At 42.9% G+C, this 17812-nt stretch overlaps 1 protein-coding gene across 6 annotated transcripts in view; it reads left to right on the top strand.

Annotated features, from left to right (window-relative positions):
• Positions 1-17812, top strand: part of CPNE4 (copine 4) — a 656552-nt gene that overhangs the window by 19033 nt on the left and 619707 nt on the right. Inside the window, exon 1 of one of the 6 annotated variants that reach the window (XM_043875007.1) lies at positions 1935-2175. The exons of the other annotated variants lie outside the window; for them this stretch is intronic. Within the exon in view, the coding sequence (XP_043730942.1) occupies positions 2147-2175 (29 nt within the window). The 5' untranslated portion in view covers positions 1935-2146. Of the gene's footprint in view, positions 1-1934; positions 2176-17812 lie in introns of those variants that run through there. 6 annotated transcript variants of the gene reach the window in all.

Genomic DNA, 17812 nt, shown 5'->3' with positions numbered 1-17812 from the left:
TTTATATTGGTTGCTTCTGTTGTCTTTAAAAGTAAGTATCTAATTGCAAACTTTCCTTCTTCCTTTATATGTGTATCTTCATGTTTCCCATGAATGTATATTTACCTTTATTTATCAAATTTATTTTTCAGATATATTGTATTACATACTGACGCAATACCATGCCCACTACTTTGAACCAGTTATTTAAGTCTTTCATCTGAAATAACAGCTATCTGAGTATTTCTGATACTTACTACTTAGGGCTTAGAAGATTTCATGTGCAGTTGAGGCAAAGTCCTACAGTAGAAGGGATGGCATGCTTTCTAAAGCTTGGAAATGAAGATGCTAATACTCAGCTTCACAAAATTGTACATAATTTAAAACTGCATACTTTCTTGCTTGCTTTATTTTTAAATGTTGATCCTGGCACTCAGAATCTCAGAGCTCCTATTTTCTTATTTTACAACTCCTAAGGAATGTGCAAAAGGAAAGGTAATAAAGGACTATCTTTTCAAGATAAAAACATGAATCATAAAGGTGACAGCCTTGCCATATGTGAGAAGTGATTAATAGCTGTCGTGTCTGCTAATGGCTTTTTTAAAAATAAAATGATAAAGCAGATTTTCCTATTATTTAGTGTTTCAGTGCTTGCTCAAGTACATTGCCCTGATTCTTTTTCATACCCCAGCAGTGCTGTGTTAGAGCTTACTTAACTATTTCACATAACTCCATGGTTATTCTTCTAGTATATTTTAAGTTTCAAGACAATGATGTGGTATGTTAAAACCATAACCGCCACTTTTTATTTCTGGAGAGTGCAATTGGATGGACAGAAGGCAAAGTATTTTCAAGGTTTGCTCATTTGGAATTTCATCCAGAGCAGTGATGAACCAGTAGTCATGCACTTAATCAAGCACATGCACACATTTCCATGGCCTTCCCTTGCCATCCTCAGCAGATCTGCTGCAGGCCTCATGGGGACAGACAAACAGGCCCAAAGACCTCTGAGTGAGGGATGGAAGGGGAAGAAAGCTCTTATTTTAAAATTCAGTTGTCTTGCCTTTGTCTAATAATGAGTGAGGTTGAGCATCTTTTCATGTGTTTATTAGCCATCAGTATGTCTTCAGCCACTATAGAAGACAGTATGGAGACTCCTTAAAAAACTAGGATTAAATTCAGTTGTCATCTTAGCAAAATTGGTTAGTTCTAGGACATGCATCTCCATGAAATTCTATTGTTTTTGGCAAATAACCAAACCCTTTCCCCTTCACTGATAAGCTCCTTGTATATGTCGGTAGTTTTCCTCTTGTTTGGGTCACAGTTTCCTTTGAGAATCTCCTGAAAGCCATAGATTCTCTCACCTAAAAACTGAAGACACTTACTTGTACACAAAAGTCTGCATCCAGTTTCAGGAGTTTACAGACCTCCCTGAGGCTGAGACCTTTTTCTTTTCCCATCAAGAACCCCTTCGTTGTTTTTCCAGTGGATGTGTTCTTCATGGTAAATTTCTTTGAAAAAATACCTACATTAAACCTGTGACATGGCAGCGTTTCTTTTAGAGGAAAGGGAGCAGTAGAACTGGGGACATGTTATTGCCATAAATAGCTGTGCATTGTGTTGTCTGGGGCACAGTCTGCATAGAGCATCTGGCTCCTCAGCTCCTGGGGATGCTTGGAGGAAGCAGGTGCAGGAGGGGTGAGGGCCGTGCCTTGGGGGTTGGCAGTGAGGGAGGCACGGCTGCGTGCCAGTCATTGTCCTCAGGGGCGCTCCCTGCCCCCACTCTGTGAAGTCCAGGAGCCCTGATCCCTGACGGGCTGCCCAGGAAGCTAGTGAGTTGAATGCATCATGTGATGCCTTGCCACAAATAAGAGGAGAAGGCCTCCTGCCGCATTCCTGGTGGAGGGCCAGCAGCGCCCAGGCTTTTGCCCAGATAGCCTCCAGAGCTCCAAGCCCTGGGTCATGAGACACAGCGTTTCTGGGACCTGCTTCCCTAGACCAGGGCTGCTGTGCTCACAGGAGATAGTGGCTGCTTACCAGTGAAGCTAATTGGCCTTGGATGTGATTCCCACACATCTTTATGCAGGTACATCAGCCAGCCTGGAACTAGGTGCTGGGTGCCTTGTAAGGTCCCAAGAGATACTTTGGAAATAGAGAGGGAAGGAGAATGAACATGGAGGACCTGGAAGCTCAAGGGTAAGATGTGTCCTCCATCCCTTTATCTCCCCCCTTTTCACACTCCCTCTTCCTTCCTCCTGCTCCTTCCTCCATCGTTCTGTCCATTTTCTTTCCTTTCTTTCTTTCATCCTTCTCTCCTCCTTCCCTCTCTTTCTCCTTCTTTCTCTATTTTTCTTTCCCCTCCTCACTTTCTTCCCAATACTCTTTCTTTCAGTCTTTTCTTCTTTTCCGTCCCTCCTTTCAAAAGATGTGTTCGGGCATCTGCCTGGGTCTGTTGGTTCTCAGCTGGAGTGGAATTTTGGTGCCCTTTCTGGGTCCAGCTCTTCCTACCAGGGAGCATTTTTGTACTGTGTTGCCTTCTCCTGCTCCTTCCTTCATCAATATATTGAACAGCTGCCTTTAGAGGAAAAAAAGCTAAAATGATTATGGACTTCACTTTCAGGAAGGAAGATTAAAATCAAATTTAGGAATTGAGGTACAAGTATATGAAAAGCTAAATAATAGTGGGATAATGACATGATGTCTTCAAACAAGAAGGTGACATGCCAGAGGACAGAATGAGCATTATTCTTAGATGAGTGAAATGAAACATATTTGAGTTAGGAGAATTGAGTAGTTTTTGTGGAATAGGTGGGTTTGGGAAAGTTTTAGAGAGAAGGAGTGTAAACTGGGGTTCCAAATAGGGTTTTCGTATTTGGAAAAGAAAGAGAATTTCAGTCCAGGAAAGGGGAATGACGTGGGTAAAATCTTAGTGGTGTTGGTCTCTTTCTTTGGTCTCCTACATTTCCCAAGGGAAAGTTCTAGTCCAGGGAACCTCTCTTTCTCTCCTGGTCATGGCTATCTTGTCTCCAGTTCTGTATCTTTTCCCACATCTTAAATTCAGCTGTTGATGTGCTCAGGGGAAGCACCTGGTGTGTCTCAGCTCCTGCCCTGATCAGCAGACTGGTCATTTTCTGCTAAATGTAAGGAGCTACTTGGGGGGGATATTTAAACTGAAGAGAGGGTGTTGAACCATCTTTCCCAGCTTAGTGGTTGAAATTCCAACAGTAATTTTTTTTTTTTTTATCAGCCCTTGGGAACCGGAGTACTGCTTTTAGCACTCATGATTTAACATGCTGGAGGTCTCAGAGCACCTGAAGTCAAGGCTTTGGATTGGCATTCTTTATGTGACTTGTCCAGTGTGATTGAGTCCAATCCAGGAAACACTCCCATTTTTCTTGCACATTTTATGTACATTTAGCTATTGTTCTTGTAAGTTTTCATAGTAGATAGGTATTATAAGCTGAAGCCAATCCATAGTATCTTGTTCCAGCATCTTGAGTCCTTGAAGAAATAGTTGATTTTTAAGATGCCTGATGAGCTTTGTACCTAGCCTGGTGTCTGGGTCTTTCCTAGCAGTGACTTGAGTCAAATCTGACTAATATACTGTGGTAACACCTGGGCTGTGAAAGGTGAAGATTCTAGGTTTAATCCCTCTGAGTCTCGAATTTCTCTTTGATTGTTCCATTGGGTCCTTTCCAAGGCTTAGCCTCTTTGGCAACATTGCTAGGGAGATAGAGGGTTGCCGGGATCCTCCTAGGCATATGAGCTTTTGATATTTGCCCCTAAGTAAAAGAAATAATTCCTTTACCGAATACTTGCTAGTTGTCCAGAATTGAAATTTTCTCATTGGTCCATTACATTTAATTATTGAAAAGTTCACATTCAGGCATCGTATATGTCATGTGTTGTGTGTGTGTGTGCGTGAAGAAAATTCTTTTTCCTTTCAAGAATAGTGTGGTGATTCTCAAGATCTAGTTGATCTTCTCTTCTTTCATAATCTGGTTTAAAAGGTTACTTTGGAGCAGAAGGGAAGGGAGATGATGACCCTGGTGGTAAATGTAAGCCTAACTGAAAGCTGTCCTAGAATGCTATTGTCAGAGGACAGTTTTGAAAGTTTTAACTCAGCTCCCCATGTTATGCAAAAGGGAAAACCTAGGTCCAGAAATGTGAAGTGATTTCTGCCAATATGATGCAACAGATTTAAAGACAAACCAGGATCTGAGTATAGGTTCTCTGACTGTTAGAAATAATTACATGTACAGAATCTGTGCAGCCTGTTATCAAAATATGTAGGACAAAGAAAGCAATGGTAAATAGTTTTCAGCAGAATAAAGGAAACAGCTTTGTGCCACATTTAATTAGGAGTGATTTAACAACATGTTTCAGAAAAAAATTTAAATTGGAGGATAAATATTTCTCAAGAATACAAAGATCTTTTGCTAGGATATTTAGGGTCTGTTTGAAAAATATTATCGGTTAAAAAAAGCAATCAGACTTCTTGCCCATGACATTCTCATAACACCATATAATGACTTTGGAGGTGTAGAGTGCTAAGCTAATCAAAAGCTATTCAGTTGCTTGAAAACTATTAAATAACTGTTTTTGTGAAAGAAGCCAAGTACACAATATATTAAAAGATACTAGAAGTGCAGTCTTCTCATATACCATGGGATGCAGTCAAAACTGTAATTAGACTATATTTCCTGTTCCCGAAGCCAGTGTTAGACAAAAGAAGAGATTAAAATAGTTTCTGAATCAAAAATATTTTAAGTAAAAAAGAAAGAAAAAGGAAAGAAAAATCAAAATCATTTGGGTATTGAGGAAGGAGAAAGCAAATGGTCTAATGAACAAAGCTATCATTTGTAGCCCAGCTTGATGGTGCCTCCTCCCACCTCTCCTTCTCAGCTGCCCCTCATTCTCACCCCAGTCTCTGAGAAATGCCTGGCCCCTGTACTCCACTAGGATCTTGGGGAGGTGTGGAGAGGAGGCAGGGACTACCCTGGGCCATTTTCTGTGCTCTGTTGCCTCAGGGAAGGCTCTCGGAGGGTCAGAGAGAGAGCACTGTTTGCAGTTGTAGACACATATCCAGGGCCTGGGAGGTGGCTGAAGAAAGATCTTCTTTATGAGCTGCAGACAGGCCTTCTTTCAGCTCCCTCAGTAGCAGGCACCCTCTTAGAGCTGAGTTTGGGTGCAGAGCCCTCAAGATAGTCCTGGGTTCCCCACCCAGGAGAGTGTGCAGAGTGAGCTCATGGCACAGTTTGGTTTAGCTTCAATCCAGATCTCTTCCTTTGCTTTCCTTCTCTCAGAGTCACTACTGTCATCTACCCCAAACATGTGCTGATCACCTGTGTTGTTGCATTGTTCGGAAGCTATGGTATAAATAGAGCAGAAGGGCACTGGCTCTGGAGCTGCAATACCTGGGCCCATATCTGCACTCCACACTTAGTAGCGCATGGTTTGGGGCAAGTTATGCAATTTCTCTGGGCCTCAGTTTCATTATCTGTGAATATGGAATAATAATGATGTGTGAGTGCTTAGTCACTCAGTTGTATCTGATTCTTTGCAACCCTAACGACTTAGCCTGCCAGGCTCCTCTGTCCATGGGATTCGCCAGGCAAGAATACTGGAATGGGTTGCCATTTCCTATGCCAGAAGATCTTCCCGACCCAGGGATCAAATCTGGCTCTCCTGCATTGGCAGGCAGGTTCTTTACCACTGAGTCACCAGGGAAGCCCTGGAATAATAATGATAATAAATCCCAAGACATGGGTTGTGAGGTTCTTAAATGAGAAGGGAAAAGCACTGTGATCGTGCCTGGCATGGATAGCGGCTCCTCAGATATTAGTGATGATTATTACTCTAACCTGTATGGATGCTGGGAAAGGATATAAATACCATCCCTGCCCTGGATGGATTATGCTGTAATCTGGGAAACTGGACATTTTTCAGTCATGGAGAAGGAAGTTGGTCTTATAAAGCTGGTCTAGTGGAGCTGAATTCTCTTAGTTTTCACTTGTCTGTAAAGCTTTTGATTTCTCTGTCAAATTTGAATGAGAGCCTTGCTGGGTAGAGTGATCTTGGTTATAGGTTTTTCCCTTTCATCGCTTTAAATATATCTTGCCACTCCCTTCTGACCTACAGTTTCTGCTGAAAAATCAGCAGATAATCTTATGGGGTTTCCTTTGTATGTTATTTGTTGCTTTTCCCTTGTTGCTTTTAATATTTTTTCTTTGTATTTAATTTTTGTTCGTTTGATTACTGTGTGTCTTGGTGTGTTTCTCCTTGCATCTATCCTGCCTGGGGCTCCCTGTCCTTCCGTGACTTGGGTGACAGTTTCCTTTCCCATGGTTGGGAAGTTTTCGACTGTAATCTCTTCATATATTTTCTCAGACCCTTTCTCTTTTTCTTCTTCTTCTGAGACCTCTAAAATTCAAATGCTGATGTGTTGGAAGTTGGTCTTATGACCTTGTGTGTCTAGCAAAGGATCACTTTTATGTCTGAGGGTGAATTGCTGGCCTTGCCTGTGCGATCTAGCATGGATGGAGCAGAGGGTCCTTATTTTCCAAAAGAGCTAAGCCCTCTAATCATGTTACTTTTTCCAGATCTTAGCTTCTGAGAAATCCTATCTGGGTTTCATTCACTCTTTAGGAAAAAAAATAAAAAGCACGTGGTTACATAGGAATAACTACGTGTAACTGGCCAAAGAAATAGAATACACGTGAATTCTTAAATATGCTACTGTTTTCAAGGTCATCTTTTTGATTGTGCCCCTTTGGTATCCTGGGAAAATGCAGAGGGAAGACCAGTCTGTTTTGTGGAATCTTGTATGAATTTATCAATCTCATAATGCCTAGAAGATGCATCTCTTAGAATGAAGCCTCCATGCTCTAGTAAGTCCCTCCTCTTGTTGTGTGATGCCAGTCTTTTCAGGGAAGGATTTCACACCATTGACATTTTGGATACTAACTTCTGTTTGGCTGGTAGCGTCAATTCTTGGTGGCTTTCATGGCTCCTGTCAGTGAACTGGGGCTCAGGTTCTGCCCACTTTATGCTCAGCACTGCCTCAAGCAGAGGTCAGCAAACTAACCGAGGAGCCCAATCTAGTCTGCCATCAGTCTTTATACGTAAAGCTTTATTGAGACGCAGCCACAGCCATGAATTCACATATTACCTATGACTGCTTTTGTGCTACAAATGCAGCATTAAGTAGTACTTGGGAGAGGCCATATGGTCCACAATACCTAGAAAAAGTCCTGTCCAACCTGCTGATCCTCGACCTAAAGATTAGATGTAGAGAGAGGGGGAGTCCTCCCAAGGCCACATGGGGAGGCAGAGATCACAACTGCTCAACTGTAGGGAAATTCAGGACAAGAAAGTATAAGAGGAGAGTAAGAAAGTTGCCTGTAGAATCAAGGAGATGAAGTAGAAGCTGAACTGTTTGGATACAGGCTGGAAGTTGCCCCGATCATGTGTTTTTCTCATCACAGGAGTCACATGAAATCCTCCAGTGAAGGGAAGTGTACTGGGTCTGTGACATGATTCCCTGTCTCCCTGCAGCTCTGCTGTGATGGCCGGTTACAGTCTGCAAACAAAACTGCCCTTTGAGATTTGACCTTACATTTCTGTGTTGACTCAGAACTGGATAATCAGATTCCTGTATTTCCAGCTACCAGAGCCCCCTCACTCCTTTGAAAGTGCTTTGTGAAGTATCCCCGAGGAAGCCACACCACTCCAAGTGTCTGCCTTTCCCCTTTCTGTCATTGAAAGGGTCACAAGAAGACAGAGTATGAAATCCAGTCCTGTTGACCCACGAATCTTGCTTTGCAAGGAGAGCAGCGGCTTAGGAGCCACTCATTTTCCGTATATTACTGACTCCATCTCTACTAAGAGCTTGTCAGTCTGATCTCAGCTCTGTGACAACCCCTTCCCAGAGCTTCTTCACAGGACTCTCTGCTGGCCTGGGATCTCTGCTGGTTGCTGGCTGTTCACTGTGGCCCAGGACTGCCTCCATCCTGATGGCCACCATTTCCAACTTACACAAGGCATCCTGTGGACTGGCAGCAGTCCTGGGTCCTGTTCCTTCCCCTCTCTGAGCTTCGGTGTTGCCTGCTTGGGGAAACTGAGCTAGATGGCTTCCAAGGCATCTCTTAACTCTTTGATTTGTAGTCCTTTTGAGGAGTCTGTGTGGCTGGCGAAGTTCCCTTCATGCTCTGTGGTGCTTCCCTGCCTGGAGTGCCTTTGAAACCAGCAGGAAAAGCTGTGCGCCAGGAAATCCAAGGGCTTGAGAAAAGAAGGGCTGTTGGGTTGCTCTGGAGACTGGACGTGACAGGGTCAAGGCAAATACTGGCTTCGAGTGTCAAACCAAAGGCAGATATGGCTAAGCCTGGACTGCTCTTCTCAACATCAGAGCAGGAGAAAAGCTGGAGCCCCTCTGGCTCCATGTGCAGGGAGAACAGCAGCATGTGCCCAAGCATCTTCTCTCCCTGACCAGACCATGGCTGGAGTCTGACAGCAGAGATCTGGACGCCAGAGTGACAAGATGCCTGGGCTGAGCGAAGGGACAGTCATAGGGAGCAGAACAAGGCACCCTGTGGGTGTGAATACGCAGAGGTGAGGCTCACTGAGGCCTCAGACCCTCTAGGGAAGAGGCACCTCTGAGCTTCCTGAGATCTTGTCAAACCCACACTTTAGTTCTCTTAGGTTACTAAAGTGTTTGGTGTATTTTTCTTTTTTAAAAAAATTATTTGTTTATTTATTTTACTTTACAATATTGTATTGGTTTTGCCATACATTGACTTGAATCCGCCACGGGTGTACATGTGTTCCCCATCCTGAACCCCCCTCCCACTTCCCTCCCCATCCCATCCCTCTGGGTCATCCCAGTGCACCAGCCCTGAGCACCCTGTCTCATGCATTGAACCTGGACTGGAGGTTCATTTCACATATGATAATGTACATGTTTTACTGCCATTCTCCCACATCATCCCACCCTTGCCCTCTCCCACAGAGTCCAAAAGACTGTTCAATACATCTGTGTCTCTTTTGCTGTCTCACATATAGGGTTATCATTACCATCTTTCTAAATTCCATATATATGGGTTAGTATACTGTATTGGTATTTTTCTTTCTGGCTTACTTCACTCGGTATAATAGGCTCCAGTTTCATCCACCTCATTAGAACTGATTCAAATATAGAACTGCCATATGACCCAGCAATCCCACTGCTGGGCATAAACACTGAGGAAACCAGAATTGAAAGAGACACGTGTACCCCAATGTTCATCGCGGCACTATTTATAATAGCCAGGACATGGAAGCAACCTAGATGTCCATCAGTGGATGAATGTATTTTTCTTAAAAACCTTGTTTTCTTCTGTGTTGTCCCTACTTTGTTGGGTGTTGATAATGACGGATGTGGACCTGTTGCTAAATGATTTCCTATTATCTCATGTAATTTAAACCTCACACGGTTAGCTGTGGCCAGTTCTCTCTACATTTGGCAGAAGAGACAACCATGGCTCACTGGAATTAGATCATCTGCCCAAAGCCATAGGGCTAGAAAGTTCTGCAGCTGAAATTCTAACCCAGACCTTCCACCTGGATGATACTGCTTTTAAATGCTGTGTCCCGATGCCTGTCCACATCGGCTTGAATGTGACTAATGGAATTGCTAGTGCAATGAGGTTGCAGGAGCAGGGGGAGCTTTCTTACCTGTGCAGAGTTAACAGAACTCAGGGGTCCTTAACAGCACCTCTGACACTGGGGCAGAGGATTCTTTGGGAGGGGGGACTTTGCGGTACACTGTGGGAAATTTAGCAGCATCCCTACTCTCCACCCACTAGGTACCAGTAGCATCCTCGTCTCCACCCACTTGTGACAACCCAGGATGTCTCCAGACTTTGTTCAGTATTCCCTGGGAGACAAAGCTGATCTTGGTCCAGTGAGAATCACTGACATGTTAATTCGTCAATAATGAAAAAAAAATCTCTCATATGTAATTCTTTTATTGTCTACCTTTTTTCTCCTTTTACACCAAAATTCTACCCTTCAGGGCTTGAGCCCTTCTTCCTGCTTGGCTGACATCCTGAACTGTGTCACTGGGAACACTTTACCTTGCTGGCATCTTGTCCAGACACTCTCTCTTTGAGCCTGGAGCCTCCTAGGGGAAGTATTAAGAGACAACAAGCTATGAAAACAGTGTGTTCTTCCTTGTGCTAAGTGCCTCGGCTCTGGCAGTAAAACGCTTCAGTGGTGTGAACATATGGCATCAACTCAGCCTCTGAAAACCATGCTGGGCATCTAACATGCATGGAGGAAAGGAGACAGGCTGTGTGAGCTCTGGAAGCTTTTGGAAGGGACTCCCCTCTCCCCAGGAGCAGCTGGGTTGGGATTCCTCAGAGATCTTGACTCCACACAGGCCAAGGCTTTGCAGGCCTTGAAGCCATTGCATTTTGCTCCTTAATTAAACTCCCTGCAGCCCTTGACATCTGCCACAGAGGAAGGCCTAGAGCAGAGCAGCCTTGTAGCTCAGTGCTAGCCCTCACCTTGGCTCCAGGCAGGCCTCTGTTAAGGGAAGGGTCAGGGCACACCAGTAGGAACCCACTGCCTTCTGTCTGCACAGCCTTCTGACGGTGGGGTGTCACTTGGAGACTTCTAGGCCAATAAACAGCCTGGGGCATTGGTCTCAGAGCAGGGTGTCTGAGCTGCTCAGCCGCCCAGTTTAATAGTCCCAGCTGTAAAAGTTTAGCGAGGTCAGGGGTTTAATGTGCCAGAAAGTGATGGCTGTGAATTTTCACCAACATGCTTCCTGGGGATGTCATCATGGGATCTGAAAATGAGTTTTAAAATAGTCTTTTTTTCTTTTTTCAGAACATAAATCTTTGGAGCTAAATAGAATTATCAGGAGAAATCTTTGAAAGCTTAGTCCACAGGGATTAAATACATGTCCTGAACCCTGGCTGTAGGTGGGTGTACACGTGCCCGAACCTTTATGTCCATGTGCACACATGCGCTTGTCTCCATGTGAAGGATGAGGGGCTTAAGGCCAGATGAGCCTGTTTCACATTCCAGGTCAAGTCAGTTGCTGCATATACCCATGGACGAGTTACTTATGATCTCTGAGCCTGTTTCCTTATCCTTAAAATAGGAATAATTGTACTGACATCCATGGCACTGTTGTGAAGGTTACCAATTACGTGTTTGAAGTTAACAAAGCGTAGAAGACACTCAATAAATGATGTTGTTGTTTCTATCACAATATCCTGTTGTGAATTGTTAGGGAAAAGATACCAAGTCTAAGGTAGAACTGAATTTCTTAGCTTCAGTTCAGTCAGTTCAGTCGCTCAGCCTTGTCCGACTTTCTGCGACCCCATGAACCACAGCACGCCAGGCCTCCCTGTCCATCACCAACTCCCGGAGTCCACCCAAACCCATGTCCGTCGAGTCGATGATGCCATCCAGCCATCTCATCCTGTCGTCCCCTTCTCCTCCTGCCCCCAATCCCTCCCAGCATCAGGGTCTTTTCCAATGAGTCAATTCTTTGCATGAGGTGGCCAAAGTATTGGGGTTTCAGCTTCAACATCAGTCCTTCCAATGAACACCCAGGACTGATCTCCTTTAGGATGGACTGGTTGGATCTCTTCAATAATTAGGTTACTATATCTCGTACTTCCTTCATTTCACTCTTGGGACTGGACGTGAATATATTCAATTTCAAAATACTCTCTCATTCAATAATAATAACATGATCTTTCAGGAACTTGACTTTTCACTTAACGCCTCCAAAGGCTCCTGTTTTGTGTTCATTACTGTGAACCTTTATGAAATGTGTACTGTGTGCCAGACCCTTTAACTCCAGAGTTCCTGCTTGGAGAAAAGGAGAAAAGAGTAGCTTAAAAGGAAACTTAATGGTTTGGGTCTTGTCTTTTAGAACAAAATGCTTGGGTCTCTGAGGTCAAAAGAAGAAGTAGAGACACTGAAATGGTTGCTTTTCCAGGCTTCAGGCTCCAGGTCACAAGCTTAATGAGACCCTTGCCCTGTTTTCTCCACCGTGATCACATCACACTCTAAGCACTCCATCCTCTCCTTAAGGGAAGCATGGATCCAAGACCCCATAAAAACCCATCTAGTAGAGGTGGTAAATGCACCATATGTATTATTAACAAAATTAATAATAAAAAAGATAACAGCACTGGACCAGATGAGTATTATCATGTCCACTGTTATTGTAGTGGACACTCAGCCCCTTGGCCAGGAGATGACGTCCAGCTCAGATGTGCTGTTTCTTTTGTAAAAAAGTTTAGCCTGTCTCCATTCCTGACTCAGCAACAAGCTAGACCATGCACTGCCATGTTGGTGTCCTGTCAGGACTGTGAGCTCACAGGACCTTCCCCGCACTGCCCCCTGAAGTCTCAGCACCTCATGCTCCTCTGTGATCCTGGAAATTGGCAGGAGTAGGGGGTCGACTGACTGCACCTGATTGCTAGTTGCTCTTAAAACGCAGTTTATTTCTCATCAGATTCATGATGTATCCGTTCAGTCTAGAGAATTGTAGTTCTTAGGTGAAAGAAAACTTTATGGCAGATTAAGTAGAGTTGTAGATGACAGTGAATGCAATTTTAAAATTTCAGGAAATGGAGGGTTAGAAGTTGCATGGCTTTTGAAGGGGAATGTAGTCTGCCTGCTTTGGAAACATCCTGCTTCTTATACTGTTCTTCAAATTCCAGAACCTGTAGGATTCTTAGAGATAATCTACTTACAGTTGTAGACAGGCTTTACCTCTTTAGTTTGGTTATCTTAGAGAAAGAAGGGGAGCGGAGAGAAAGAGAATTATATTTCTGAGTTATGCACTTGATTTCCTTGATTTCTTTCAAGGGTCCTGACAATGAGATATTATTGTCCCAATTTTACTGTTGATGAAACTGAGGTCCTCAGAAGTCCCAGGGCCCAGGGTGTGTGTTCAAGCTTTTTGTCTCTGGATTGCTCATGCCCTTTCTGTAGTAATGTTTATTTTTGCACTCAGGGAGGGAGTTTTCTTAAATAGAAGGAGGAACATTTCTGTTTTAACTAATATCTACTCTAGGTAAATAAAAACAACAATAATGGGTATTTAATGAGTAGTTGCTATGTTAGACGCTATGCTAGGTGTTGTATTTTCCTGATGAGGAAGGCACTGTTTTTCCGTATTTGACAAGTAATGGAGCTGAAGCTCAGGGGCAGATGATTCCCTAGAGTGGTACAGGTGTTAGAAGCACTCTGTCTTTATACTCATGTACTCTTTGTACCTTCCTTCCTTCTCTGAAGCATAGTGGCTTACAGCTCATATGTATGTATGACAGGAATGGAATATTCTTTTTTTGTGTTTGTGTGACTGTGTTAGTCAGGATAATAACAGGTTGTGCTAACTTGACAAATAACCACAGCAGATTGGTATCTTGGAGCAGCTTTCTAGGGCCCCTGTCCCCCATCATCAGTGGTGTAAGATGTGCCTTGACCTTTGGCTCTGCATTTCCACACAAAGCCCTTTCATAGTCACCCCAGTGGGACAGCTGGGTGCTGGGACTGTCCTGCCCTGGTCATTGAAGAGAAATACATCATACTGGTCACATCCTATCAAGCTGAAATTAGCTGTATGCCCCTAGACAGCAAAGAAAGTGGAGAGGAGGAATTCTGCCCTCTGCACAGAAGAGGAAAGTTAGATGTAATTGATCTTGAAGACTCTAGTCCATTGGTACTGATGCTTTGTTTTATTTCCTCTACTGAGTATAGAAAAAGTTAAAGGTAGCAGTTATAATACTATGATATCTCTTCAGAATACTTTCATGGATTTGCAGTTCCATTTGGCAAATGATACTAATTTCAATTCCATATGTTTAACCACAGTGACTCATGTCCGACTCTGGCTATTTTAAATTTTTGTATGTTGGCTATACCAGTAACTGCAATTTTTTTAAAGGATAAGATGCTTCTTCTAAACTGTCAAAAATGTTTTAGCTCAGGAAATTGTTCTATTTTCTTGATAATATCTCAAATTATGCCTTAACTGGAGTTCTCAACTTCTTTAAACATCAATGTAAAAATATTTTCCAACAGATTGTTAAAATCCTTCACAAAATGCTAAGTGAACCTAACAAAATATTAAATTATATATAGTATGATTCCAAATTTCTCTGTCTCTCTGATCATTGTTGTCTGTGTCACTCTGTCTTCTATACACACACACACACACACACACATATCCATATTGTAAATCAGTATATCAAAATATTGAAAGCTATAGTATCTGAGCCTAATGATTACTTTTATTATATTTTCCAATCTTTTTGGAATTAAAAAAAAACTTTATACCAAAATATCTTTTTAAAAATTAACATAATTTTCTCAGATATATTATAACCAGAAAAATGCATTTTATATGTTTATATAAATATAGAATGATTATGTATTTCTTGTTATTCTGTCTCACAGAACAGAATTCAATGGTTGCTCACCATAGATTATTCCTTGTTTCCTTTTTCAAGTCATTTAGAACTTGGAGGCAGTGTTGAGAACAGGAAAGGAGAGATGCCATTCAGAGATGAAGGGAATATCATTTGCATCATGAAATCCAGTTTAATTAGGGTCAGCCAGTCCCCACATCACTCTCCTCTTCTCTTCTTCCTGGATAATTACTGGTATCTTCTGATGAATGTCATCTTGCAGTTAGCATGCTGGTGCTGGCGACTTTCAACATCTCACCTGCTATGGCTCCTAGGTGTCAGCAGCCTTGTCTTTTCAATTAGGACCTATATGGCTCTGTTTATTCAAGTAACTTTGTACTTCCTCAGATTCTAATGAATTTGGATGGAGAAGAGGGACACTAGTTGAATTTTAGTTTAGTCACTTGCCTGTTGGGAAACATGCTAAAAAGATGGCATTAGGATGGTTTGTACAAGGCCAAGATAAGGCATCTGCTGGGGCCTGATTCCTACTGACTTGTCAGCCTGGTACAGAGCACTGAGGGTGACCAGCAGGCCTGCCACCTGGGAGCAGAAAGTGAGGATGGCTTTCCTTGAAAGAAGGAGAGAAAGGCAGCCCATGGCTGTTAAGGTCATCCTAATCCTTGCTGTCTGAGTTGTGAGTGGAAGGGGATATGGCCTCCACATGCTTGCTCCCTGGGAACAAATGACTGAGGCAAGGTGCTTGCTGGGATCAGTGGAGGATGAGCTGATTGATGAGGGCTTTCTGAAGAGGCTGATCAGACTGACAGCTCAGAGTCATCACAAATAGACTGAGAAGTTGTGGTCTGTGACAGATGCCTCCTCTCCTCCATCTTCCCTTACTTGTCACCTTAACTGCATGGAGTCCCTCAAACAGCATCTGTGTTGTCATCTGCTTGACCTGTGTGGCTGGGTGGCCTTACAGTGTGGCCAGCACTGGGCTGACCAGCAGGGTGTGCTGGCAGTGATGAGTTCCATTCAAAACCTGAGAACTCACTCAGGGAGGGAACTCAAGGCTCTTGAGCCTCAAAGTGCAGACAGATCATCTGGGGATCTTGAAAAATGCAGATTCTGTCTCAGTAGGCCTGAAGTGGAGCCTGAGAGTCTGCATTGCAGCAGGTTTTCAGGTGATATTGAGACTGCAGATTGCAGGACCTCTCTTTTGAGTTGTCTTCACTGGCCATCAGACTATTAGGATACTGGCAAAGCTTGACTTCTTGATACATTCTTCTATTTGAATTTTATCTGGGACTTTCCTGGTGGTCCAGTAGTTAGAATCCGCTTTGAAATGCAGGGCACGTGGGTTTGATCCCTGATCAGGGAAATAAGATCCCACATGCCACAGAGCAGCTAAGCCTTCATGCCAATGTTACACAGAGAGCCTGTGTTACACAGCGAAGACCCTACATGCCACAACTAAGATCCACGGCAGTCAGATAAATCAATCACATAAATAATCACATATAAATACATTTTTATCTATTGCAAAGGATGATTGTTTTAATGTAGCCTTTGATAGGGAATGGCGGCTCACTCCGGTATTCTTGCCCAGGAAATCCCGTGGACAGAGGAATCTGGTGGGATACAGTCCTTGGGGTTGCAAAGAGTCAGACATGACTGAGCGACCAGTTCACTCTGATATAAAAATAGATCTTAAAGGGATTGATTCATGGTTGAGTTTCTTTCTGGTTGTTTGTTTAGTTGGAAATGGAAGTGCCTAGATGGGCACTGTGGTCTCATTTTCTGCAAGAGGAGGAACACATTACCTCATCTAAATACTGCAACCCTAATTCCCTAAGTTGTAAGCTTCTGGAAAACAAGGGCCAATACTTGTGCAAACTGGTGCTTAATAAACACTTTCTTATCATAATCTGTGTACACATTTTGATGTGATCTATCTGGGCAAAAAATAAAAAGAATAAAAAAATGTAGGCGTTTGAGTTAAATATGACAAGAAAAATTGAAGCAGTGTCTCTGGAATGTCAGGCCTTATCTTCCTCTTAAATCAGACTTCAGCTCCTTACAAGACTCCCATGAAAGTGGCAAGTTGGCGACACATTAATGAGAACTTTGTCCCTCTCACTCACTGTTTCTTTCTGGCTCCCTCTGAGGCTTTCTGATGAGGCATAGGTTTAATTTAATACCCCCCCCCCCCCCCGCCATCTCTATAGCAATTAGTTTTTGGCCATCTCAGACTGTGTTCTGAATGCCATGGTATACTGGTGAGATGACAATTGGGGCAGATAAAGGAAGTCAAACAAGTAGCTCTGGGAGGCTGTTGCCATGGGGCATGGGCGCCAGAACTGATGATGAGATTGGCAGCCTAATGGGTTTTATTATCTAGTATCAGTTGTGTCTGCAGTGATCTCATCCCTTCAGAAAGGAGCTCAAGACTCACTGGGAACAACATAACCTGGTTAAGAAAAATAAAAATGTTTGGAAAGAATCACACATGGGAAAACATTCTATTCAGCAGCAGAGAGTAGAAAAATGAACTCAGTTGCACGTGGGTCACCATAGTTAACATCCAGTGATTTCTTGCACTGAGCAAGAGTTAAATAACCTCCATGACTTGGGGGACTCAGTGATGTGACCCAAGGCTGTGGGTTTTAGCCTTGATGTAGCCCCCACATCTCTGGATGTCATCCTCATTTGTGGAGTGCGCAGAGGGAAGAAGGGTTGAGCCTGTCTTCCATTTACTTTACCCAGGCATAAAGTATTTTTGGACTTGTTACTTTGCATCCAAGTTTTTCAGAATTGTTGCTTTGCATCTGTATTCAAAGCATGGATGGAAGTTTTTCTAAATGCTGAGAACTACAGGTATTTCCTATGGTCTGGGCTAGTGGGCTTGGAGTTTCTGATTAGGTCATATTTGTTGTCTGTGGTCTGTTGATTAAAACAACCACATTGGTGACAGTATCTACTCACCATACTTTGATAAGATTCCCCTCTCTTCCCCTTCATGAAAGTGTCTTATTCTGGTTCTTGTGAATCAAGACGAATCAACATCTTCATCCATTAAATCTTTTGGTTGATTTAGTTAACTGTCTTGCTCTCAAGCCAGCAAAGTAAATCATTTGATATCAGAATTTCATTGAATTTGCTTCACTTTGCTTTCTTGATCAGGTTATAATATTTGGAACCTTAGACTTTTTTCTCCGTGCAACACTTGCATCTCCAAAGCAAAGAACAGAGACTTTAATTGTACATTAGAGCATGGTACATGATCACAACTAATTCTACTGAGGGTTTGTTTTGAGTGGATATGAGTGTATCTTAACATTTCTGTGCTTTATTTTACTCACCTGTCAAATGTGGATTATTATAGCTCATAGAGTTTATGACTGTGGAATTAA

This window comes from Cervus elaphus, chromosome 19, assembly GCF_910594005.1.
Source record: "Cervus elaphus chromosome 19, mCerEla1.1, whole genome shotgun sequence".
Lineage (NCBI taxonomy): Eukaryota > Metazoa > Chordata > Mammalia > Artiodactyla > Cervidae > Cervus > Cervus elaphus.
This window is presented reverse-complemented; position numbering and strand designations above follow the sequence as displayed.